Source organism: Camellia sinensis, chromosome 6 (genome assembly GCF_055761805.1).
Source record: "Camellia sinensis isolate YWXY chromosome 6, ASM5576180v1, whole genome shotgun sequence".
In the NCBI taxonomy this organism is placed as follows: domain Eukaryota; kingdom Viridiplantae; phylum Streptophyta; class Magnoliopsida; order Ericales; family Theaceae; genus Camellia; species Camellia sinensis.
In genome coordinates, this window is record NC_138966.1 from 135,565,997 (window position 1) to 135,591,102 (window position 25,106).

The 25,106-nt window shown below is 37.7% G+C and overlaps 1 protein-coding gene and 1 pseudogene across 6 annotated transcripts in view; both read right to left on the bottom strand.

The window, feature by feature from the left end:
* The window catches only part of LOC114266895 (uncharacterized), a 38,240-nt gene that overhangs the window by 2,987 nt on the left and 10,147 nt on the right, over positions 1-25,106 (bottom strand). For all 5 annotated transcript variants that reach the window (XM_028207844.2, XM_082872622.1, XM_028207845.2 and 2 more), the window contains one exon: positions 20,584-20,700. In XM_028207844.2, the coding sequence (XP_028063645.2) occupies positions 20,584-20,700 (117 nt within the window). The remainder of the gene's footprint in view (positions 1-20,583; positions 20,701-25,106) is intronic.
* Positions 23,071-24,454, bottom strand: LOC145792130 (vesicle-associated membrane protein 721 pseudogene; annotated as a pseudogene). Its single transcript, XR_014331278.1, has one exon. The product of XR_014331278.1 is annotated as a vesicle-associated membrane protein 721 pseudogene (transcript).

The window sequence follows — 25,106 nt, forward strand, 5'->3', positions numbered from 1 at the left end:
GTGTTGTGTGCAAAGCTATATGGTAGGAATGGAATGGGAAAACGATTAAAAATAATGTGAAAGAAATAATAAAAATATATTTGAAATCAAAAATGAAAGATGGGGGAAATAAGGAAAGTGGTTTGGAGAAAATAAAGAAAAATAATGGAGGTTGAAATCAAACGGAGGAGAGATGATGATATTTTTTTATTTTATTTTATTTTATTTTATGTTTTTTATTATTTTTTATTGTTTATATAAAATCAATGGGGAACAGGTTGGTGGGTGGAAGGTGTGGTGTTGTTTCGGTAGCTGTTCAAAAAAAATGGAGTAAAATAAATATATAAAAAAAAAAGGAAAAGAAAGTGGGGGACATGATGATGGTTGTGAAAAGAAGAAAAATATGGTAGAATATAGTATAATGGTGTGGTGGGAACGTGGTGTTGGGTGAAGAATTAAAAAAAAAAGAAAAGAAAAGGAAAAGAGAGGGTGTAAAAGTGAAAAGATGAGAGAGAGACGTAGGTGCTTCAGACGAAAAGGAGGCACATGAAGAGGACAGAGGCACATGCATATACAGGACACATGCACCGATACCATCTCTCTCTTTCTCAGCTATCAGACACAGAGACACACATGCATGGAGACCACTCTCTAGATCTCGGGAAGCGAAAGACTGGCCGAAGCGTAGAGTGGAGGCCAGCCAGTCGGAGAAGGAGCAGAGGTCGGGGCCGAAGAAGGCGTTGACGGCGTAGGTCAGGTAGTGGTGTCCCCCGATTCAGTACCAGCAACAAGAATCGAAATCCCTGACTCCGTCAATCAAAATCCCTAACTAGCAGTGGAACAGTACTAAAATGTGGTTCCGAAGGACGTTTATGTGAATCCATGACAATTGTGCTTCATCTCAAAGATCAAAAAAGCTGTGCTTCTGATTTTGGTTCGTCCAGAGATAAAAGAGAGGACCCTCCCTCATGTGGTTCTTCAATTACAGCGTCCAGTATCCAGGAAAATCTGGGAAATGTGTCCTGGAAACTGGTTCTCTTCGAGTCGGAGCGTGAGGAGGAGAATCAGACGGTTCACAGATCGAGCCGGTACAGACGAAACAGAGATGTGCCGGAGTCCGGAAACTCGCCGGAAAACTGGGTTGCCTCCGAGAGAGAGAGGATTTGGGCAATGATGGTAAGGTATGTGTAGAAAATTCTAGCGGATTAGGTTGAGGTCCGGCGGACGGCTAAGGTAAGGTTGCCGCCCGCCGGTGAAGCGTAAATACTAGATTTTAAACCCGCTCTGATACCATGTTGAAATTGAATGTATAAAGAGAATTGTATATGATGTATTATTGATTGATATATGTTGTTGTGTTTATTACAATAACAAGGATTCCTATTATATAGGAGTGTGTTTGGGAGTAGGTGGAGAGTAGGTGAAGTGGAGGTGGTAGTGGTGTAGTGGGTTAGGTTTAGTGGAGTAGGTGAGGTGGTAGTGGTGGTAGGTTTATGGTAAATTCTAACACTAACAAATGGAAATGGTTGAATAAGATACAGAGATCTGGAAAGCCGAAGGAACAAAGCATTTGCAGAAGAAATTGAAGAAATTTATGCTCACAATTTAACTTGGTACCAATCCAAATATGCCATAACAAAATAAAACATATAACATTGACAAATGATGGAGTGAAATAAAAGAAAATCAAACAAGAGCACACTAGCTTAACTGATGTTTGTGGTATAAGGACATGTTAGAGGTGTTCAAGTGTAGGAACCAAGTTCTTACATGTACCAAAAGAAAACAAACAGCAGAACCATGAAACACAATTCTTTTCTCAAACTGCAGCAAAATATGTACACATCACATTCCAAGTCTTCTGAAATTCAAAACCCTCATCCAGAAAATAATGCTACCATCCACTTTCCACTGTTTCAGGAAAACTAAAGAAGAAACAGGATATATCAACAATGAGAAAAAGTTACACATGCACAAATCAGATTATGGCCCAATCACACCCTTAGACCCATCAGCTCTTAGACATGCAACTTCTCACCACTTCAAATTTCTAGTCACTAGCCATTGTACTTACCTTATTACTCCTTGCAACTCATGTCCCAACACTAATGTAACACAACTGCGCCCCTCAACAGCTTCAAAATGTGTAAAATTTACATCTACTTCAACAGCCCAAAAGTTTTAACACGAGCACACATATATTGGGAAGTTGATGTCCCTAAGAATACTATGTATTATTTTGCAGCAAACAGTATCCAAATCATGCCCAGAACTTCAAATGCTCAACTGACGAAGTCATCAATGATAGTTTCATGTTAGACAATGCTGTGATTGCAATCTACGAATAGTATAAAAATGATTCTAGAAATCTCCTAGTAATATGAAACTCTAGCAGATGAAAAATTATTCGTAGTGAAATATAGACAGAAGCATGGTGTAGAAGCACCAACTAGTAGTTTCAGACAAAAATATCTGGGACCAAAGTTTTAAAAGGTTTTACTGGGACTCGCCTCGCCTTGAGGCTCAGGTAAAACACATCAAGGCTTTGATTTTTAGGCTTTACTCCCCAAAGGCTAGTGCATAACAGTTTGAAACATGTGCCTTCGGTGCGTCTTGTACGCCTTTTGAGCATAAGCATACGAAAAGTACGCTTATGAAGAGGTTGCCTTGGGTTTTTGTTAAACTTAGTTTAGCAGATTTGTTTAAACATAAAAAATAAAAAATAAAAAACCTCCATTTTGCAGATTGTAAAGGAAAAATTAAGTAAATAATCAATCAAGAAAAAACACACCTAATTCTCAAGTGAGAAGCTCAATCACTAAAACTAAGGATATTAATTTCACTTTCAATGAAAGCAAACTTCATTTTTTGCAGTGAAATGTTCAATACCTTAAGGAGAAAAGTATTTACACCTTCATATTTATTTATTTTTACTATTTTAAAATATTTAATGCTGGAAATTGTGTTCATGCATATAATATGATAGTGGTGTTGGTGGTAGATAGTGGCATGTATAGAATATGATAGTGGTGTTGGTGGTAGATAGTGGTATGTATAGAATATGATAGTGGTGTTGGTTGTAGATAGTGGCATGTATAGAATATGATAGTGGTGTTGGTGGTAGATAGTGGCATGTATATAATATGATAGTGGTAGATAGTGATAATATATAATATGTAAGTGGCATATAATGGGTTATGATGATGTTTGTAATATCTCCTATATAAGGAGTGTCATTTGGTCTTGTAAGATAAGAAGTTTTGAATATAACAGAAATATATTCCTTCTTCCTCATATTTTCGGAGTTCTTCTTCTTCATATTTTCTAAGTTGGTATCAGAGCAACAAAAAACACAGCAGCCCTAAAACCGTCATAGCCATGTCGGAAGTCACGTCCGGAACCACTTCAACCCCTGCCGCTGCCATTCCGGTGAAAACGTCCAACTCTCACTCTGTCCAAATCACCACCATCTGCCTAAATGGTGATAATTTTCTCCGCTGGTCACAATCTGTCCGGATGTATATCCGTGGGCAAGGAAAGATCGGTTACATCACTGGTGACAAGAAGGCTCCTGCTGTGAATGATCCGCTGTTCGACAATTGGGACGCTGAAAACTCCATGGTTATGACATGGTTGGTCAATTCCATGGAGGAGGATATAAGCTCTAATTACATGTGCTATACTACTGCACAAGAATTGTGGGATAATGTTAGTCAGATGTATTCTGACCTAGGAAATCAATCTCAAGTTTTCGAATTAACTTTGAAGTTGGGAGAGATTCGTCAAGGAGATGATTCCGTCACCAAATATTTCAATTCGTTGAAAAGGTTGTGGCAGGATCTTGACATCTTCAACACATACGAATGGAAATCGGTTGATGACTGCAACCACCACAAGAAAATTGTGGAAGACAGCCGTATTTACAAGTTTCTTGCCGGCCTCAACATTGAGTTCGATGAAGTGCGAGGAAGAATTATTGGCAGACCTCCTCTCCCATCCATTGGCGAAGTATTTGCCGAAGTCAGAAGGGAAGAGAGCCGAAGGAGCGTCATGCTTAAGAAAAAAGGTAATGGTGAATCAATTGAAATTTCTGCTTTAATTAGCGATGCTGCGGCCAACAAGGCTGCAAGTTACCAGCGCAGGTTTGATGATAAGCCACGGGTCTGGTGTGATTTTTGCAACAAGCCTCGCCATACACGCGAAACGTGTTGGAAGATTCATGGCAAACCTGCCAACTGGAAAAGCAGCAAACAAGGAGAGAAGAATCGTGGCTTTCCTACCGCTAATGAAGCCGATTCAGGTCCCTTCAACAAAGAGCAGATTGATCAACTTTTAAAGCTGATAAAATCCAACTCCTCAACCGGTACTCCTAGTGTTTTGTTGGCACAAACAGGTAGAAATCCTAAAGCCTTCTCTTGCCTAAACTTCTCTCCGTGGATCATAGATTCCGGTGCCTCCGATCACATGACTAGTTTTTCCCATTTATTTAGTACCTATTTCCCTTGTTCTGGTCATGACAAAATCAGAATAGCCGATGGTAGTTTTTCACCTATTGCAGGAAAAGGATTTATTAAACTAACTGAGAAAATTAATCTCAATGCTGTTCTTCACGTCCCCAACTTAGCCTGTAACCTTTTGTCTGTCAGTAAACTATCTAAGGATTCTAATTGTCGTGTTACATTTTTTGAATCCCATTGTGAATTTCAGGACCAGAACTCGGGGATGATGATTGGGCGTGCTAGGATGCTTGAAGGTCTTTACTACTTTGATGAAGTACCTGTTAGTAATAAAAAAGCTCAGAGCTTTAATAGTACCAGTTCAATCTCTGTTCGAGAAAAAATAATGCTATGGCACTATAGGCTAGGACATCCTAGTTTTCTTTATCTGAAACATTTATTTCCAGAATTATTTAAAGGGATTGATTGTTCTTCTTTTCATTGTGAAAGTTGCATTTTTGCAAAATTTCATCGCTCTACTTATTTGCCAAAACCTTATCAGGCTTCAAAACCTTTTTATTTGATTCATAGTGATGTTTGGGGCCCTTCTAAAATCACTACTCTTTCTGGTAAAAGATGGTTTGTTACATTTATTGATGACCATACCCGCTTATGTTGGATTTATTTGATGAATAAAAAATCTGACGTGAAAAATTTATTCACAAATTTTTACAATATGATTGAAAACCAATTTCAAACCAAAATTGGTATTTTACATTCTGATAATGGAACAGAATATTTCAATGAGCAGTTGGGTGAGTTTTTGGAAAAAAATGGGATTTTTCATCAATCTACATGTCGGGATACCCCTCAACAAAATGGCATTGCAGAACGAAAAAATAAACATCTACTTGAAGTAGCACGTGCTATAATGTTTTACATGCATGTTCCTAAATATTTATGGGGTGAAGCAATTTTAACAGCCTCTTATTTGATAAACAGGATGCCTACAAAGGTGTTAACATACAAAACACCTTTTGATTGTCTCAAAACTTTTTTTCCTGACACGAGGTTGTTTTCTGATTTACCCGCCAAAGTTTTTGGATGTACTGCCTATGTTCATGTTCCCAGTCAATTTCGTTCAAAACTTGACCCCCGTGCTATAAAATGTGTTTTTTTGGGTTATTCCTCAAACAAAAAGGGGTATAAGTGCTTCGATCCTCAAAATAAGAAATTTCATGTGGGTATGGATGTGTCATTTGTGGAAACAAAATCCTATTTCCCCAACACTTCTCTTCAGGGGGAGACAAGTGGAGTAGAAGACCGTTTTTGGGATATTTCTATCCCGCTCCCCAATGTCATTTATCCTACACAAAAACCACATCTGTCTGATAATGATCACTTAGGAGAACCAAGTTCTATGGTGCCTAGTCAAGAAGATTCTTGTTTAGGGGGAGAAGTACTACAAAATGATCTAAATCCTGAGCTTCAGGTTTATACTAGGAAGCGATTTCATCTGAGGAATAATGACCCGAATGTCCATCCTAATGACCCGAATGTCCACCCGAGTTCTGGCATCGAAATTTTAGGTAATCCTATTCCTTCTATTTCCGACCTTGATGTACCTATAGCAATTAGGAAAGGTGTCCGAAATTGCATTAAACATCCTATTGCAAATTACCTCTCCTATCAAAGACTGTCTAAAAACCATAGAGCTTTCACATCTAGGATTTCACACTTGTTTGTTCCAAGGAATATACAGGAAGCATTGGATGATCCGAATTGGAAATTAGCAGTCATGGAGGAGATGAATGCTTTAAGGAGAAGTGGTATTTGGGAGATAGTTGATCTACCCAAAGACAAGAAAACAGTTGGGTGTAAATGGGTGTTTACGATAAAATGTAACGCAGATGGAAGCGTTGAGAGATACAAGGCGAGACTGGTAGCTAAAGGCTTCACTCAAACTTATGGGATCGACTATCAGGAGACGTTTGCTCCTGTTGCTAAAATAAATTCCATCAGAGTACTGTTATCTCTTGCAGTAAATTTAGATTGGCCTCTACATCAACTTGACATTAAAAATGCATTTCTCAATGGTGATCTTGAAGAGGAGGTGTTCATGAGCCTACCGCCGGGATTTGAGCAGAGACTTGGAAGTGACAGAGTATGCAGATTGAACAAGTCATTATACGGACTCAAACAATCACCAAGAGCGTGGTTTGAACGCTTTGGGAAGGCAGTTATCAGTTGTGGCTTCTCGCAGAGTCAAGCAGATCACACAATATTTTATAAACATTCAAAAAACAATAAAATTGCAATTTTGATTGTTTATGTTGATGACATCATTTTAACTGGTAATGATGAAGCAGAGTTAGCAGCCCTCAAAGAGAAACTCGCAAAAGAATTTCACATTAAGGATCTGGGAGCCCTCAAGTATTTCCTCGGAATGGAATTTGCAAGATCCAAGGAAGGTATATTCGTTAATCAGAGAAAATATGTTCTTGATCTCCTTGGAGAAACAGGTATGCTTGGTTGTAAGATGGCGGAGACTCCGATCGAGCCTAACTTGAAGTTACAAGCTGCTAAGGCTGAAGAAGTCAAAGAGAGAGAACAATATCAGCGACTTGTAGGGAAATTGATTTACTTGTCTCATATGCGGCCTGATATTGCCTTTGCAGTCAGCATGGTAAGTCAGTTCATGCACTCACCAGGGGCAGAGCACTTTGAGGCCGTTTATAAGATCTTAAGATATTTGAAAGGAACTCCAGGGAGAGGCTTACTATTCAAGAAACATGGACATCTTCAAGTTGAAGTATACACAGATGCAGACTGGGCAGGAAGTGTTACAGACAGGAGATCAACATCCGGATACTGCTCCTTTGTAGGTGGGAACCTAGTTACATGGCGGAGTAAAAAACAGAATGTGGTAGCTAGAAGTAGTGCAGAAGCAGAGTTCAGAGCTGTTGCCCATGGAATCTGTGAAGTAATGTGGATTAAAAGAATTCTTGAAGAATTAAAGCTTTCTCACCCGACACCTATGAAGGTCTATTGTGACAACAAAGCAGCTATATCTATAGCTCATAATCCAGTTCTACATGATCGCACAAAACATATAGAAGTGGATAAACATTTCATCAAGGAGAAAATCAATGCTGGCATAATCTGTATGACCTACCTTCCAACAGGTGAACAATTAGCTGATGTGCTAACGAAGGGACTACACAAGAAGCAATTTGATAAGCTGACTAGCAAGCTGGCTATGGAAGATATCTTCAAACCAGCTTGAGGGGGAGTGCTGGAAATTGTGTTCATGCATATAATATGATAGTGGTGTTGGTGGTAGATAGTGGCATGTATAGAATATGATAGTGGTGTTGGTGGTAGATAGTGGTATGTATAGAATATGATAGTGGTGTTGGTTGTAGATAGTGGCATGTATAGAATATGATAGTGGTGTTGGTGGTAGATAGTGGCATGTATATAATATGATAGTGGTAGATAGTGGTAATATATAATATGTAAGTGGCATATAATGGGTTATGATGATGTTTGTAATATCTCCTATATAAGGAGTGTCATTTGGTCTTGTAAGATAAGAAGTTTTGAATATAACAGAAATATATTCCTTCTTCCTCATATTTTCGGAGTTCTTCTTCTTCATATTTTCTAAGTTTTAACTTATTCACTAAATATTAAATTTGAAATTCAAAATGCTTACGCCTCCACGTCTTAAGGCTTACGCCTCGCATCATGAGGGGTAAAACATCTTGAGTTGCGCATTTGCCTTTAAACACTTCGTCTAAGATCCTAATTGATGATCTCCAGCACAGATTTTGGCCAGCATATCAAATTTAAAGTAAAATTGAACATTCCGAAAAAATAAAAAGAATATGGAGGGGAAAAAAACATTTGCATTTCAAGAACCATAAAAATCAGTCATCATCAACAGAAGATTGCATACGAGCTCTTTCAGAATTCTTAGACATCAGAATGCCAACATTGATTTGCTACCATTGTGCAAAGCTCAATTTGCAAAAAGAACATACCACATCCTTCAAGTGTTTCAGGATAGATCAGATCAAATTTGGGAAATATGAATCTTACACAAACTTGAAAAATGATGACTAAGCCAGGCACGACACTATTGACCAACAAGTCTCATGCATAGAAAATGGGGACGCTAGAGGACTAGGACTAACACAACATGGTGGTAGTAATACTATGTGGTTTTAGTTTTAAGTCTCAAAGCAAATCTTACCAACTATTAACATCCTGCAATCGCGAGAGTTAATCCCAGATACCTCTCTTCAGTAGATGAGAGAGAATAGTGATTGTTTGTTGTTACACCAAGAAGGAAATGCTGACACCATGAGGAAGGCAATAGCCAAATCTGCCTTTTTTTTTTTTTTTGGGACAAATAATAAGACTTTATTAGAAAGCCATCAAGGTGATGCAAAGAATACAAAGGAAATAGCAAACCAAAACGGTCCGCATAATCTCACTTATCTAAGCAAATCCTCCACAAAATGTACAAAAGTCAATACATCAGGATCAACCGAACCCGTAACCCAACTATGCAAAACCATAAGAAGCCTACTTTCTAACCAAAGAAATGAATGACACGTGTTCTGAAAAGTACGCCTGTTACACTCCAACCAAACTAACCACAATAAGCAATGGAAAGCAAGTAACCAAGCCTACTGCCGCCTCTTACCCACCCTCGCCCCATCCCAACTGAGCAACACCTCCAACACCGAACCCGGTTGCACCCAAGCCAAACCAAAAAGAGCAACAATCGTACACCAAAGCCGAGACACAACGGGACACTGCACAAGCAAATGATCAACCATTTCCGCATCTCTATAGCACAAACAGCACCAATTGACCAACACATGCCACTGCCAAATTTGCATTTTTAAAAGCCAACCAATTCGAAATCAGCACCTTCAATATAAATAAATCAAGGCAACCCTCAGTTTGAATATAACATCTTCCTAACTGCAGTCATATGACCTTTAGCATGGATCATTCATCAATATCGCTAACCCTCATGAATTCTAGTGAAGCTCTCACTCCAATACATAACTATGCAACAATTCTTTCTTCAACAGATGAAAAAGCTCGACTAAAGCAACACAATATGCAGGAACCGTCACATGTACACGCAATTATCCAAACATGTAATTATATCATGATAGTGAATTGATATATCGGTTTGGCATATAGAACAGCTAACACGATGCAAAATCCATACATCAGCTTAATGAAGACCAAATCAGCAAATTTTGGTAGTACCTTATCCCATTTTTAGCTACTCAAAAATTTTACGACGCATAAATACTCACATGCCTTCCGATATGACATCATCTCAACCAAGCAACAGTAGTTCTGATCAAGAATACTTTCATGTAACATGATAACTGCTCAGCCTATCTTTACGCAAGGGACGACCAAGCAATGCATGTTCTCTCTCTCTCTCTCTCTCTGATAACATACTGCCAATATAATCATCAACCATGCTAAGCAGTGACAAAAGAATCTCATTTTCTTTTCTTTTTGTTAGTGATAAGAGAATCTAAACCTAGTTGGAAAATAGATAGGTCCACATATGTTTCTAGAGAAATTCATAGATAGCACACAAGGCCCTAGATAAGATAAGATGGTTTAATGTGGTACATTAAAAGAGTTTTGACACAATTTATAACACAGACCATGACATTTTACAGATGTGATAGAAACAAATAAAAGGAAAAATTATATATATATAATATCAGTTACAAAATAACATACTACTGGGATAAGATGTAATATCTAGAAGCAAAGAGTTGCAAGAGTAGGTCAATCCATACCATAGTTGTCAAATCGGGATTCGTATCGTGAATCGAAATGATCTCGTACCGAATTGCGAATCGAATCGAATCGTGAATCGTAAAGATTCAGTCACTTTTTCTAAATCACTTAAAAACATATATCTACACATTTAGATGTTAAATGTATCTTATGAATATAAAATATTTAGACTTAAATCAACAAAAATGTTCTTTTGAATAATAATCACGTAATTTAATAGGTAAGAAGTTAACAAAGGTTCCTATGTAAAATCGCCATCTTACCTTTTCTTTTCTTTTTTTTTTAGATTTTTTTATCAACCATTCTTAATAAAGGTAATAACCAAATAGAAACTATTAATTTCTAAAGTAACAATAGTTAACAACGATATTGATATTTGGACAATAAGCATATATACTTTTCTAAGTAAGAGTGAGCAAATAATAAGAAAGAATTATTTAGGATATTTTATTTTAAAGCCTAAAACATTTTAACAGGTATAACTGACTTCACACATGTAGTATTCAATTTAATAAAATAGTAATAGATAATTCATAGTGTGACTCTAATCTTAAACATCTTTAGAAGATATATTACAATTTTTTGAAGGGGACAAAAATGAGAAAAAAGGTTAAAAATATGTTAAGTTTGACTGAATCTGATTGGATCCTATAAAAAACTCCATGATCACTAAAATAATAACAAATCATATATATATGTTGCTTATTTTGGTAATAAACACTATTAGAAGTTGTATTATGTCATTTTCACTAAAAAGGTGGAAAAAATGAGTCAAAAATATGTTGAACACAATAATTTCAAAAATTGCATGAATCGTAAAAAGTGAATCGAATCGTGAATCGATTGTGAATCGTGGGATTCACTAGAGATTCATTTCCAAAATAGATTCACTCATAGATTCCTATCGATTTTGCAAAAATTGCGTATCGAATCGTGAATCGAATCGCGAATCGTAAGATTCTGATAACAGAGATCCATACTATTCTTTATTTATATCTCATTACATATGGCCCCAAATCCTCATGAACTTTTTTTTTTTTTGGATAAATCAAAATCCTCATGAACTGTTGATTAACATTTTAACATTTTACCATTTTCACAAAACCAAACCCAAAAAAAAAAAAAAAAAAAAACTGCAATTCATAACAATAATTCATGACACTACAGGAAATTACACTTTCGGTGATTAAAAATGCCAACTAAAAAAAATTTAGTCGCCAAAGGTATACGGATTAGCTACTAAAAAAAATTTGGTAGGGAAAGCTATACACTTTAGCTACTAAAAAATATTTTGTCGGTATTTATTTTACTTTTGGCAAGTAATTACGTTTTACTCGTTAAAAATAGGATTTTGTGTGACAAAAAAATATTTGGTCCCTAATTGTACAATCTTTAGCTATTAAAAATTAATTTTATCGGCATTTATTTCACTTTTGGCGACTACTTGTGTTTTAGTCGTTAAAAATAGGGTTTTGGGCGACTTAAAAATAATTTGGTTCCTAAATGTACAATTTTTAGCAACTAAAAATAATTTAGTCGGTATTTATTTCACTTTTAGCGACTAAAATTTAGTAGCCAATTGTAATCTAAAAAGTTTTGGAGGAAAGAGTTCAATTTTTGAAGGGATTGATAAACTAATTGGCGACTAAAAATGCTGACTAAAAAAATTTGGTTGGCAAAGGTACAACTTTAACTAGTAAAAAAAACTTAGTTGGCAAAGGTACACATTTTAGCTACTAAAAAAAATTTAGTCTTGAAAGTTACAATCTTTAGCTATAAAAAATAATCTAGTTGGTATTTGCTTTATGTTTGGCGACTAATTGAGTTTTAGTCGTTGAAAATAGGTTTCCGGCGACTAAAAAAAATTAGTCCCTAAATCTTTAATCTATAGCTACTAAAATTAATTTAGTCGCTATTTATTTTACTTTTGGCGACTAACTGATTTTTAGTCATTGAACGCAGGGTTTTGGGCGACTAAACAAAATTTGGTCAGCAAAAAGTAAAATCTTTAGCTACTAAAAAATAATTTAGTCGGAGTTCAACTTACTTTTAGCAATGGCAATTGTAATTAAAAGTTTTGGAGGGAAGACTTCAAATTTTTGGAGGGTTTTCTATATTACTTGGCGACGAAAGTATTATTTAGTCAGGAAAAAGTTTCAGTATTTTGTTTGGGGCTAGTAAAACAGTTAGTGGGGAAAAAGAAATTAAGCTAGGGTTTCAAAACGTCACCGTTTAGGCATATTTACCTATACTTGGAAGTTGGAATGGACATCTATGTTTCTCACTGTGACTCTCTACCTCACCCTCTCTCTCACGCCTCTGCTTTCCTTCCACAATCTCTATTGATTTGCCTCCATCGCTGTTGGGTGCAGGAGCATCACCTTCATCGCACACAGCACCACTGTCGCACCTCCATCCATCCACCATTGACTTTACCCCAGGTATGCCTCTATTTCGGCCTTTCTTTGTCTCTATCCCTCTGTCTCCCTCTATGCGTCTTTGTGTGTGTGTGTGTGTGTGTGTGTCTCTCTCTCTCTCTCTGTTTTCTTCCGTTCATATTTTTTCACACAAACCCAGCCCAAAATTGTGATTACGCTGTAAACATACAATCGTGTTCATGAAAATTTGTTGAGAGATGCACATGGATGTACCACCTGTCATTGTAAAGAAGGTTAATTCTTAAGTTGGTACAGTGGCAATTCCAACTCACCTATTATACTTCTTTCACATGGGGGTGGCTCACTCACACAATCAAACCATAATATAGTTATATTCATCATATATATACATACAAGTGAGTGTGGAGTGTCCTAATTGTGCAATATACGGTGGCAATTACAACTTACCTGTTATACTTTCAGTCAAAATCAAAAGAATTTCTTGGCGCGCACTTCATCCAAGTTGAACTTTTAGGTAATGGTGGAAAGAATTTTTAACCATCTGATTTTATCAATCACAAGGATCAAGAGAAGCTCTAATGAATCTCTAAATTTGAATCAGCCACTATGGCTAATTCTGATGAATTTTAATTTAAATTCAAATCAGCTTTGCCTGATTCCTTTCCTATATTAGAGGCAAAAACAAAGCTTGCAATGCATTCAGCCATGTTCTATTGTACAACAACAAAATATTAGCATCCATAGAAAGAGCAGTAACAAAAATAGAAGGCAAAACAAAAAAAAAAAACAAAAAAAAAAGAAAGAAAAAAAAAAAGGAAGGTCAATGAAAAAATGGTTTTACCACCCAAGTAGGGAGGTAAGCGGTTAGATTCGGATGGGATTAAAGGAAAGTTTAGCACCAAATAGAAGTTTTCAATTTTGTTAGTTGAGAAACTGAAGTAGATCACATGATACGGCTCGTTTTTTATCCGTTTTATCGTTGTGTAGGAAAAAGTTTTTTATGAGATCTTAAAGTATGTTATAAAAATTTGTAAAATCTTACAATGAAAATAAATGAAGAAGAATGGTGAAAGTTATTTTATAAATACCTTCCTAATTTTTATTAGAAGACCTATATTATTAATTACTCATATTCTAATGTTTAAAGAAACAAAATATTTAAATATAATATTTCCGTAAGTTTGATTTATATCAGTGTAAAAATTTTCAAAATCAAAATAGATCATTAATTGAAATTTTGATTTTCTTATACCCTACACCCAGGTTAAGTAGATACCATGTGGGTATAGGCTTCTAAAGGAATCCAAAATGGGCAATTAGTTGGGTGGCTCATTTCCATCTAGCACCTGACGCCTAACCTAATTAAAAACCAAAAATAAAATTAGTTGAATTTGACATACAGCAATAGATGGGATGATTCGAATCACATGCTTACATATTAGTTTAATAGAAGGAAAATCACACATGCTGTGTCAAATTAATAAAAATATATTTAAAAACAATAATAATAAATTATATAAAAATGAAAAAAAAAATAGTTGTTACTGATTTTGCATATATATGATTACTTAACCAACCACTTATCCAATATATAGATTATATGGAGCATTTGCTTAAACAAATATACTTCTAGATTTATGTCAAGTAATTGAGTATTTAACTATGTTTCATGATTCATGGACAAGTGATGCACTATTTTATTTCTTTAATGTTTGATATGGGAAAGAGTCAGGGCTGGAGCCTTAACATGGCATGCTTATTTATTTGGCATTCCCATAATGATTTTTTTTTCCAGCATACATAATACACATAATTCGACGTTCACAACTTGACATAAATATAACACACATTGATAGTGCTTGAAACTGTTGACGTTCATTTTACAAAGGGTTTATCACTGAAGTTGGAGTTGACAACAGGTGATTGTCATAGTTATGTGTAAAAATTAATGTATTATTGATTGATGTATGTTATTACTATTACAATGATTCATGATTCCTATATATAGAAGAGGGTGAGTGTGTAGTAGGTAGGGAGTAGGTGAAGTGGAGGTGGTAGTGGTGTAGTGGGTTAGGTTTAGTGGAGTAGGTTTAAGTGGGTGAAGTAGGTGGAGAGTAGGTGGATTTTAACAGCCCCCCGCAAACTCAAGGGGGATAGGAACTAACCAACTTGAGTTTGGAGAGAGTAACAAAACAAGAAGATACATAAAAATAAAAGAGGATAAGAGACACTGTATGGTCGTGTCAGACCATTGGTGAAGACACTGGATGGTGGTGTCATAACGTTGTAGAGGACACTGTATGGGGGTGTCATAACCATGTAGAGGACACTGTATGGTGGTGTCATAACGGTGTAGAGGACACTAGATGGCGGTGTCAGACCGATGTAGAAGACAGTTTATGGGGTCATGTCGGACCGTTGTAACAGACACTGTTGTGACAGTTGTTGTGGCAGTTTACGGAGTCTTGCTGGACCCTTGTAGAAACTAACCGGAATCAATGTCGGGACAGTTTACAGAGTCTTGTCGGACCCCTGAAGGAGCTAACCGGAATCAATGTCGGGACAGTTTACAGAGTTTTGTCGGACCCATAAAGGAGCTAACCGGAATCAATGTCGGGACAGTTTACAGAGTCTTGTCGGACCCCTAAAAAGTCGCACCCTCAAAAGGTGTGCCCAATCTTTCAAAAGGCGTGCCATCAAAAGGCGTGCCCAATCCATAAAAAGGCGTGCCAGATATGATGGCGAGGCACGTGAGTGCCTTGGCTGGCGCGCCCGTTTGTCGTCTGGCGTCAAGTGGCGCGCGATACGCGTGGCTGCCTCTTCGTCAGGGTCTTTATAAACTGAGGCGGAGGCTGTGCTTGAGGCAGAAGCGAAGACAAAAAAACCTGGGAAAAAACTTCTGAAAAACTCTTCATTTTCTGAGAGAGATATTCGTTTTCTGAGAGATTGCCTCTAAGAGCTGCAAATCTTGAAACACTCTGTAACCAACCCTTCCGAACATTATCAGTCTGAAATTGCTATTTCGCTGAAACACTCAGCAACCCAAAAAACATGGCCTCTTCTTCCCGTTCAGCTACCCAGAATATGGCCTCTTCATCCCGTGGTCTACTCACTCTCTTTCCCGACCTCAACGAGTCAACAAGAGAGATAACTGGTGCGGTGGCCCGTGAACCTCAACAAAACACCTCTGGTTTTGCTCCGTTGAACTTTCCGATGCGGTCGGTGGAGCAAAAAATGGCGGTGCAAACTGATATTGAGGCCAATCAGTATACTTTGAAGTCATGTGTGGAAACCATGACTGCGGTCACAAACTTGTCGCACCGGCTGCAGAGCAGGACAAATGAGGTGCAGCAGTTAAATGCCCAACTGGCTCTGCTCCAGCGCATGTATAAGGATGCGCGAGCAGAGATAAGTGTGCTAAAGGCGGAAAACAAGGAGCTGAAGCGGAAGGCCACCGTGATGTTCCGATTTGGAGATCCGCCATATGCTGCAGTGGAGGAGCAGAGAGGAGGCAACTTGCTTGGTGGTCTAGGAAGCACGGAGGCAACACCGTCAAGGGCCGTCCAGGACGGAGGCAAGAAAAAGAGACCAGCGGCAGAGTAGAGAAGAAAAAAAAAATCCCGCCGGTGGATGTGGTTGTTTTGTTTGTTTGGTTGTTTTTTTTTTTTTTTTTTTTTTTTTTTTTTTTTGTGTGTAAAAGTGTGATCGGGGTTGTTCCCTGAGATAAATAAAATATGATTGGTTGTGCAAATTTGTAAATGGTTTGCAATGGTGTTTGCTATTTTTTTTTTTTTTTTAATAAGAATAATAATAATAATAATAAATAGGTATCATGGAGTGGGCGGTGATAAAAATATGATTTAGAAAAAAAGAGGAAGGTGGTGGAATGATGGGTCAAAAAGTAGAATAAAAGAGAAAAAAAAAAGGTGCACATGAGTTGGTATGTCAAAAAGTAGAATAAAAACAAAAGTGCACATGGGTTGGAAAGTAACATGACCTCGTCAATTATTTGTCCATAACTAGTTCCTTTCTCCTTAAACCAGTATGGGATTTTTCTCTTGGTAAATATGATGTTATCATCGGGGAGACCCGGCAAAGCAAATGTCTCTGTAACATAGAACAAGAACCTGGGAATGCCGAGGCGAGCACCAAGGTCGGCAGTCCAGGGATGGAACATGTCGCTGACGATGCAATCAGGGCGGCGTCGTTTGAAATGATCGCCGATGACCTGCGATTTTGGACGCCGATCACGAGGTTGAGATTTTCCGGCGAGGAAAAGAAGCAGAAGCTTCCGAGATCGCAGGATTCGCCTCTGATGGTGACGACGTAGGCGAATCGGACGGCGATGATGAGAACACTGAAGACAAAGAGTCGAACCAGAATGTTCCTCAGTAAGCTTGGCTTAGACTCCATAGCTCTCTGTATATACTAAATCTAGAGAGAGGGAGAGAGAGCCGTGGGTCTCCTTGGTTTGATGCCAGGAGAGTGTAAAAGAAATTGAGAGAGAGATGTGGAATTTGTGGCAGCGGAGTGAAGGAATGTGTGGAGGTCCGGCGGGCGGCCAAGGCGAGGCTGCCGCCCGCCGGTGAAGCAGAATTACTAGCTTCTTAACCTTGCTCTGATACCATGTAAAAATTAATGTATTATTGATTGATGTATGTTATTACTATTACAATGATTCATGATTCCTATATATAGAAGAGGGTGAGTGTGTAGTAGGTAGGGAGTAGGTGAAGTGGAGGTGGTAGTGGTGTAGTGGGTTAGGTTTAGTGGAGTAGGTTTAAGTGGGTGAAGTAGGTGGAGAGTAGGTGGACTTTAACATTATGTCAATTCATCTAGGTTGTTGACTCTGCATATAGACTTGGTAATTTTTGAATTCATCCACCTAGGATGTGACTAGCAGCTTCCTCGTGCCAACCACTGTTAGGATGTAATGAGCAATTTCCTCGTGCCAAAAATGGCTTGTGAGAATTGATGGTACGTAAATAGGACACATAGATTCAGATTTAGAGTCGAAAATGCTTGAAAGTTAGTCAAAAAAGGGCGTGTTTGGAGGGCGAAAATGCAAAATAGCCCTGAAACCACTGTTGGGATGTAACAAGCAGCTTCCCTGTGCCAAATATAACCTGTGGGGACAGACGGTCCATAAATAGGACACGTAGATTGGGACCCCATCTTGCTTGACACTAGTTGGGTAAAAGATTTAGACTTGGAACTATGAATTGGATGAGTTACATTGCAGCAAGACATTCTTGGTTTATATCTTAAGATATAATTTTTAAGAAAAAATTTCAAAATTTTGTTTGGTTCAAATTTTTTGAAATTTTTTAATTTTTTTTTTCAAAATCACTCTCCCCCTACACATTAATCAATCACTTTTTCTCTCTTCTCTCCTTCTCAATCACTTTTTCTCTCTCACACACATCTACTCAACTATAACAAAAATATCAAATCATCCCAAACTCCCAAACTCCAAAACTATTTTCAAAATATACAACCAAACAAACCAAAAAAATTTCTAAACACTCTCCCCAATTTTTTTTTTAAAATTTATCTCAAAATACAAACCAAGCACACCCTCTGTTTTTTTAGTTGAATTTCTAAGCTGTTAACTCCATGTTTGGGTTCTCTGCCTTGGTGATTGCACATGATTGGCTTGGCTCGTATGTGCCAACCTAGTTGGGAGATACTCAAGTCGACAATGATGCATTTTCATCACCTTGGCCTCTGTATGTATAAGTTGTTTTTTTTTTTGTTTTGTTTTGTTTTTTTTTTTCTATTTTATCTTTAGACATTATTAAAATTTCAATTTTAAATGTTCTTACATTATTATTAATTGTTCAGAACCATATCCATTTGTGTTGTTTAAATGTGCTGCTCACAAGTAGTAGTAGAAGTAGTTTTGATTTGTAAAAAGAAAAGGAAGATCAATATCTATCTCCAACTCTGCTTCTGGTATGATCCGTTGTTGCATATTGATTCAAATATTTTTTTTTTACCTTCCATTTATGGAAGTAAAACATAAAAAAATGGAAAACTCTAGCTTCACTTTCGAACTTTAACATAGCTTTCATAAATGAACAATGACTATACTGATAATAGGACAATTATCGATGTGCTTTTTTTATTTTTGAAGTTTCTTTCGAGCCTCTAGTCTACATGTCATGTGTTTGCCCTGTTTAATATCACTTTGTTGAAATGGGCTTTTTAGCTTTTGATGAAATTATAATGGAGATTTATTTTTATCTTAATACTAATATGGAATTATGAATTGTCTATGTCAATACTAATTTGTTTGTCAGTTGAATTTTTAAGTTGCTAACTGCAATTTGAATTGTTTGTGAAAATTTATGTAGAAAAATTACTAGAATTTTTTTTTTAAGTTCTTTCTTTCTTTTTTTTTATTTTTTTATTTTTTTTTATACATTCGAGTATGCAAAACTAATGATTAATTTGAAAAGATTAACTACATTCGAGTTTTATATGACTTTCTTTTATAATTTTAAATATGTTAATATTCAGTCAATACTAATGATTAATTTTAGTTTTCCAAGTGATTTTTGGCGTGGAATTGTGGATACGAATTTTTTGGGACAACTATGGAGGACATTGTTTTTAGTCTATAAATTACTATTGTTCATATAGATTACTTTTTTGGCATGGTACAGATTACTTTTATGGCGTGGTACAAATTATTATTATTATTATTATTTTTGATAAATGCATGATACAAATTAGTTTTTGATGTGGTGCAAATTAACTTTTGGCATGATATTGTGGATATTAATTTTTTGTGTACAGAGGGCATGGTTTTTGTTTAATCCTCTGTCCTGTATGGAATTACATTTTTGAGATTGGATTATACTTCGTTTGTATGAAATTTCTATTACGTTTGAAATTTGACGTTAAATATGACTTTTTTGGATGGTTGAAAGTGAAATTTCTGCACGTTCTAGAATGGTTGATAATACAATCAGTATATGAATTATTTTGTTTATATACATGGTATAGGTTGTACTAATAATGGAAGGTGGTCGATAAATTAATTTAAAAGAAAAATAGATTATAATGTTTTTGGCAACTAAATATTTGGTAGCCAAAAATGTAAGCAAAGATTTTTGGTGACTAAATATTTAGTAGCAAAAAAAAAAAAAAAACAAAAGACTTTTGGCAACCAAATAGTTAGTAGCCAAAATAATATTGTCGACTAAATATTTTAGTCACGAAAGAACAATCCACCTTCAGTGACAAAAACGTTTGGCCGTAAAATGCAATACAATGAAAATATCCAATCTTTTGGCGACTAAACTATTTGGTGGCTAATGGTGGTATAAAACGGTGACAAAACTATGTAGTCACTAAATGTGTTATTATTGGCGACTAAAAAGTTTTAGCGACTAAATATTGTAGTCGCTGAAAGAGAATTTCATTTTTATTTGATTATTTTCAGCAACTAAATCTTTCGTCGCCAAAAAGTGACCATTGGCAACTAAGTTTGTTTTAGTAGCCGAAGATAATATAAGTCACCATTGACCATTTGCCGACAAGGCTTCGGCAACTAAATGGGCGACGAATAACTTTAGTTGCCAATGACTTTCGGTGACTAAAAAAGAACCTTCGGCGATTAAAAATTTGATAGCTGAAAATGTGATTTCCTGTAGTGTGAAAGCAAACTTGATCATATATTTAATAAGAAAACCTGAAAAATAAAATGTTCCAATCATCTCGTGCAAGGAGCATACCAAAGATACAGTATAAGGGTGAACAACAGATAAGATACTGCTTCAATAATTCAGTTTATAGTTGTCAAGAGGATCAGGAGTCAACAAAAAAATACTTGGGATGTAAAAATTAATAAGTAAGAAGAAATAACATCCGCTTCAATTTACTCAAAGGAAAGGTGAAACGTTGAGACAAACCTGACTCATAACTTCCTTTATCATTTCTCTTGCCATCTCATTCTGCTTCTTATCACCAGACACGTGCACTGTCCTTTCCTTAGATTGGTCACCATCAGGAAGACATTGTGGTAGCAACTGAACAAAATGAAAATGTCAGTATTGTAAGATTTCTGAAAGCTTTTCTGTATATTCCATTGTATCAAAGATTACAATCAGATCTTAGATTATATAGCCCTAAATCCTAAACAAAAAAGGAAAATACAAATATGTTAGAATTAATGTATAGGAAAAGAGAGAGAGAAACAAATATTAGAATTAATGTATAGGAAAAGAGAGAGAGAATAAATTGATTGTATTATTGATTAATTTCTTGATATGTTACAATGATTCCTATATATAGAAGAGTAGGTGGTAGTAGGTGGTAGGTGGAGTAGGTGAAGTGGAGGTGGTAGTGGTGTAGTGGGTTAGGTTTAGTGGAGTAGGTGAGGTGGTAGTGGTGTAGTGGGTTAGGTTTAGTGGAGTAGGTGAAGTAGAGGTGATAGTGGTGTAGTGGGTTAGGTTTAGTGGAGTAGGTGAGGTGGTAGTGGTGTAGTGGGTGGATTTTAACAGCCCCCGCAAACTCAAGGGGGATAGGAACTAACCAACTTGAGTTTGGAGAGAGTAACAAAATAAGAAAATACATAAAAATAAAAGAGGATAGGAGACACTGTATGGTCGTGTCAGACCATTGGTGAAGACACTGGATGGCGGTGTCAGACCGATGTAGAAGACAGTTTATGGGGTCATGTCGGACCGTTGTAGCAGACACTGTGTGGGCGTGTCAGACCGATGTAGAAGACAGTTTATGGGGTCATGTCGGACCGATGTAGAAGACAGTTTACGGGGTCATGTCGGACCGTTGTAACAGACACTGTTGTGACAGTTTACGGAGTCTTGCTGGACCCTTGTAGAAACTAACCGGAATCAATGTCGGGACAGTTTACTGAGTCTTGTCGGACCCTTGAAGGAGCTAACCGGAATCAATGTCGGGACAGTTTACAGAGTCTTGTCGGACCCTTAAAAAGTCGCACCCTCAAAAGGTGTGCCCAATCTTTCAAAAGGCGTGCCATCAAAAGGCGTGCCCAATCCATAAAAAGACGTGCCATCAAAATGCGTGCCCAATCCATAAAAAGGCGTGCCATCAAAAGTTGCGCCCTCAAAAGGCGCGCCCACTTCATCAAAAGTCGTGCCCGACAGAAAGTGTCGAGCCATCAAAAGGTGAGCCGGAGACGCGGCGAGGCACGTGAGCGACAGAGCGGCGTGTCGGCCGCGTCGTCTGTGTCAATATAAACCAATGCGCAGGCAGAGGAAACCAAACCAGACTGAAACCTCTGAACTTGTTATTCTGAAACAATCTGTAAATACTCTGTATCCAACCCTTCTCGGAAACACTCAGCAACCCAAAAAACATGGCCTCTTCTTCCCGTTCAGCTACCCAGAATATGGCCTCTTCATCCCGAGGTCTACTCACTCTCTTTCCCGACCTCAATGAGTCAACAAGAGAGAGAACTGGTGCGGTGGCCAGTGAACCTCAACCAAACACCTCTGTGTTTGCTCCGTTGAACTTTCCGATGCGGTCGGTGGAGCAAAAAATGGCGGTGCAAACTGATATTGAGGCCAATCAGTATACTCTGAAGTCATGTGTGGAAACCATGACTGCGGTCACAAACTTGTCGCACCGGCTGCAGAGCAGGACAAATGAGGTGCAACAGTTAAACTCCCAGCTGGCTCTGCTCCAACGCATGTATAAGGATGCGCGAGCAGAGATAAGTGTGCTAAAGGCAGAAAACAAGGAGCTGAAGCGGAAGGCCACCGTGATGTTCCGATTTGGAGGTCCACCATATGCTGTAGTGGAGGAGCAGGGAGGAGGCAACTTGCTTGGTGGTCTAGGAAGCACGGAGGCAATACCGTCAAGGGCCGGCCGAGACGGAGGCAAGAAGAAGAGACCAGCGGCAGAGTAGAGAAGAAAAATGCCACTGTTCCGATTTGTGTTGGTTTTGTTTTGTTTTGTGGTTTTTTTTTTTTTTTTTTTTTTTTTTTTTTTTTGGGGTGTAAAATGGTGATCGGGGTGAGCCCCGACATGAATAAAATGAGTTTGGTGTGCAGTTCGTCTTCTTCCCCCTTTTTTTTTTTTTTTTTTTTTGTGCAAAAAAAAAATAAGGGAAAAAAAGATGAAAAAATAAAGTGAAAGAAAAAGAAAAAAAGAAAGAAATAATAAGAAGATATGTGAAATCAAAACGAGAGAGTGAGGGAAAAACAAAATTGGTTCACGTGAGTTTCTTGGCCCACGGTTTTGGTGAAAACCTGCAATGGGTTTGGTATTTTTTTATTTTATTTTTTTTATTTTTTTATTTTTTTATTTTTGATAAAATAAAATAAATAAAGGTAAAGTGGGGTAAAGTAGGGGTAGCGTGAATCAGCATGCGTTTTAAAAAGTGAGGAGGTATGAATTAGAGTGGGTATGGATTTGTAAAAAATAATAATAAAATAAATGAGTGGAGAAGGTTGGCCCACGCACAATTAAACTATGATCAAAATTAAGGCAATGAGGATACCAAGAACTATAAGCTTTATCTTCATATTCTGTAACCACATTTTCCTCCTCATTTGGGTACCCTGGGTCCTGAAGTCTTGTGCCTGAGAGCGAAGGTTCTCTGTTTTATCCACTAGAAGCTCAATCTTCTCTCCACGATCCAAAACCTTCTCAATATTTTCCATCATCACTCCTTTGACTTCTGAAACCTGAGCCTTTACTTTGGAAAGCTTGCTGATCTCCTCTGGATGATCCACACAGTACTGTATCTGCTCCTTAAGTTTGGGTCCAAACTCCCTATTCAGGCTATTAGCAGCAGCAGTTGCAGCTTTTCCACCACCATATCTCTTGGTGAAATCCTCCTTAACTCGTTCAAGAAATGCCATTGGAATCTGTCTGCCAGCAGATTCCACAGCGACGACACAATAAGTGAAGCCGTCTTCGACGAGATAGTTGAAGGTGTGGCCATCGCAGTTGTAGGTGAACTTGTTGTTGGAGGAAGGGAGTTTCTGGAGGCACTGAGAAGCGATGCTCGTGAAATTTCCAGTGAATTCGGTGAATTCGGCGAGAACCACTGTTCCTCTAGCCACGAAGCTGTAGATCAAAGACTGTTGCCCCATCTCTCTCACACTCAAAACCCTAAAACTTAGAGAGACAAAGGGGTAGAGAGATAAACGGACGGAGAAATTTGTAGAGAGAGAAAGTGATGTGCCGAGAGGGAGAGGGAGGTTTGAATTGGTTGAGCTCCGGCGGGCGGTCAAGGCAAGGTTGCCGCCCGCCGGAAGGCGAAGAACACCAAGATCTTTAACCTTGCTCTGATACCATGTTAAAATTAATGTATAGGAAAAGAGAGAGAGAAACAAATATTAGAATTAATGTATAGGAAAAGAGAGAATAAATTGATTGTATTATTGATTAATTTCTTGATATGTTACAATGATTCCTATATATAGAAGAGTAGGTGGTAGTAGGTGGTAGGTGGAGTAGGTGAAGTGGAGGTGGTAGTGGTGTAGTGGGTTAGGTTTAGTGGAGTAGGTGAGGTGGTAGTGGTGTAGTGGGTTAGGTTTAGTGGAGTAGGTGAAGTGGAGGTGATAGTGGTGTAGTGGGTTAGGTTTAATGGAGTAGGTGAGGTGGTAGTGGTGTAGTGGGTGGATTTTAACAAAATACAATTATATCTCTAACAGGACTAACACAATCATGCCTCTAATAGGACTCTAATTTGTACAAAACACATAACAATATATTCTATATTCTCATGCCTCCGCTCAAACTCAAGGTGTTTTAGCAGAAAACACTGAGAGTTTGCTAAGAAGAAACTAAAACCGAGCGGTAGTGTGAGTCTTGGTGAAGAAGTCCGCAAGTTGCAAAGCCGAAGGGATAAAAGGAAGCGAGATAGAGGCAGACTGCAGATGCTGGCGAACAAAGTGACAATCAATCTCAATATGTTTCGTCCGCTAATGAAAGACAGTATTGTGGGCAATCTGAACAGCATTGCAGTTGTCACAATAGAGAGATATCGGAGAAGACTGAGAGACACCCAAATCAGACAAGAGACAACGAAGCCAAACAATCTCAGCAGTGGCATGAGCCATAGCATGATTCTCAGCTTCGGCAGTAGAACGAGCAACGACTGACTGTTTCTTACTTTTCCAAGAGATCAAGGAATCTCCAAGAAACATACAGAAACTAGACGTAGACTTACGATCAGTAACATCACCGGCCCAATCAGAGTCAGCATAAGCCACCAAGTCCAAAGAGGAAGTAGAGGACAACAATAAGCCTTGAAAGATGGTACCGCTGAGATAGCGAAGAACGCAAACCAAAGCAGCCCAATGAGTAGAGCGAGGAGCATAAACGAACTGACTAACCACATAAACAGTATAAGCAAGATCAGGGCGAGTGACAGTCAAATAAACTAAACATCCCACAAGCTCGCGATATAAAGTGGGATCATCCAGAGGGACACCAT